Source organism: Sinocyclocheilus anshuiensis, unplaced genomic scaffold, assembly GCF_001515605.1.
Source record: "Sinocyclocheilus anshuiensis isolate Anshui unplaced genomic scaffold, SAMN03320099.WGS_v1.1 scaffold1365, whole genome shotgun sequence".
In the NCBI taxonomy this organism is placed as follows: Eukaryota; Metazoa; Chordata; class Actinopteri; order Cypriniformes; family Cyprinidae; genus Sinocyclocheilus; species Sinocyclocheilus anshuiensis.
This window is the reverse complement of record NW_015551032.1, coordinates 531,707-534,149: the sequence shown is the minus strand read 5'-3', so window position 1 is coordinate 534,149 and position 2,443 is coordinate 531,707. Positions and strand designations below refer to the sequence as shown.

At 37.8% G+C, this 2,443-nt stretch overlaps 1 protein-coding gene across 1 annotated transcript in view; it reads left to right on the top strand.

Annotated features, from left to right (window-relative positions):
* LOC107661210 (misshapen-like kinase 1) overlaps nt 1-2,443 on the top strand; it is a 48,407-nt gene that overhangs the window by 6,874 nt on the left and 39,090 nt on the right. The window contains 1 exon segment of the mRNA XM_016450703.1: nt 665-730. Coding sequence (XP_016306189.1) covers nt 665-730 — 66 coding nt within the window.

Below are 2,443 nucleotides of genomic sequence, written 5' to 3'. Positions count from 1 at the left end.
GTGAACAAAGGCCTTCTGTAGCGAATCGATGCGTTTTTGTAAGAAAAATATCCATATTCAAAACGTAATAATCACTTTAATGTAGCTTGCGCCAACAGTCCTACATGGAAGCAGCTCAGGGCTGATGACATATGAGGTCGGCTTTGTGCATGTGCCCCTCAGAAGTGACGAACGCGGAAGCTCAGGGGAGAGATCAAAAAATAAAAACACTATATTTTTCTTACAAAAACGCATCGATTCGCTACAGGAGGCCTTTGTTCACCCCCCGGTGCCGAGTGAGATACTTTTTTTTTATGGATGGGTGCTTTTTGTTTAACTTCTTTTGGACTGATGCATGCAACACCCACTGACTGGCATTAAACAGCTTGAAAGATCAAAGACAAGTTTTAATATAACTCCGACTGGATTCGTCTGAAAGAAGAAAGTCATATACACCTAGGATGACTTGAGGGTGAGTAATTTGTGGGATAATTTTCATTTTTGGGTGAACTAACCCTTTAATTTGTATATTAAACAAATGTTTCTGGTCTAAGCCTCTTAAAGGTTTTTTTTTTTTTTTGGCATTAAACAGAACTATTGTGGAGTAAATCCAAATCAACTTCATTTTGTGGGATTAGCATGGTTGAATGATTTTACCATTCTAAAAATTGTTTCTCTCTTCCAGGACCCAGCAGGAATCTTCGAGCTGGTGGAGGTCGTGGGTAACGGCACCTACGGACAAGTGTACAAGGTGAGACCGAGATGGAGGGCGGGAGGAAGAGGCACAGCGATGTTTTGTTAGCAGTAAATGCTATCCTATTGTTACTCAGCAATAATAGATGACTCCTCGAGTGATAAATAAAACTCCCATTTGTGCTCTTAGAAGAATGGAGTTATGTGCCGTGTGTGTTTGAGAGCTAGAGTGATGGGTTCAGTGGGAGAAGGATTAGAGATGATGCTGCTACGTGAGTAACAGAGGGCAGAAGTGGTTTAAAGCAGTTGTGTGCATGTGTACGTGAGGGCATGTGTGAGAATGTCATTGTACTCGCAGCATGGTGCAGTAACACACGGAGTAACTCAGATCACTGCAGCTGGGCTCAGACCTGTCAGTACTCGCCATTGAGATGAAGACACCTGGACGAGGGGAGGAAGCTGACAGAGAAATGGAGAACAGACTGAATGCAAGCAAATTTCACTGTTTAAATTCTAAATAATGCTGGCATACAAACAAATTTCCCTAAAATGCTTCTCATTTCCAGTTAAACAAATAGTTCAGGGATACTGTTTTAGGTTAGTCAGGGGGCTCAAATAAACAGCATAATGTGCATAAAGTCAGAGTGTTTACACTTTTTTTGATAAATCAGTCTACAAATTACTTATAGTCTGCATATAAAGCTGGGAAAGGTATTTTAACATAGAAAAGTACACAGTTTTAAGAAAACAATTTGACTTGTAGTTTGTAATAAGTCTTTATACTTATAGGCTCATGTAATGATTTTAACCCTACAGGCCTCTGTAATTATTGCAATGTATGACATGAGCCTTCTTTAAAAAGTGTGTAGGGTGTAATTTATACTTCAGGCTGTATTGTTTGGATAATGTGTCATTTGTAGGCTGTAGTTTATTTACTGGTGTATAATGGGGTGTGTGTACTGTAGGTTATAAAGGATGTGGTGTGTGACGAACATGAGTAGTTTATGGGTAGTAGTAAGATAGTGAGGTAGTTTATCCAGCTTAGATTTAGTGTTGTTTTAAATATGCAGTTTATAGGCCAGTGTATACAATGTGCTTAAGAAATGCACTATTTCTTAAAGTGCTACGTTTTTACTACAGTATTTTTGGATGGTTAATTAATATACTGTTACTGTCATTTGTTCAGTCTAAAAAAACTTTAATATAAATCTTTTTCATCTGATGAAATAGTGTCAGACTCTGTTCCGTGTTTCATGTGTGTTTTGCTCCCCCACGTGCTCCAGGTTATTTCCATGCTCATATTTGGTCCTTCCTGTTTCCTGTTCCTATTATGTTTATTGATCCCAGGTGTTTCTCGTCTTCCCCTCGTCATGTCTTGTGTATTTAAGGTGTTAACTGTTTATTTTCAGGCGCTGCGTAATATCATTGCGCCTGCTGCACCCATGGTACGGCAGCAAAGTTCCTTGATTATTACACCGGGATGAGAGTATAGTTCCTAGCCGTATCGGCCTAGAAAATCGTTATTTTCATTTTCTGTCGGCCTTAGTACATGATGTTTTTTTTCAATTTCTGTTTCATATTTTAATATATTTTAAAATGATCACACAATCCTTCAGAAATAGAGATGTAACGATTCACTCACAATGTAGTACAATTCATGATACTGATTTCACGATATGATTCAGTATTTTTTATTTTTCCAAAATCATTTTTAAGACAAATTATAAATAAAAAGTTGTCCTTTTATTATTTCTGCACATTTCTATGTGAA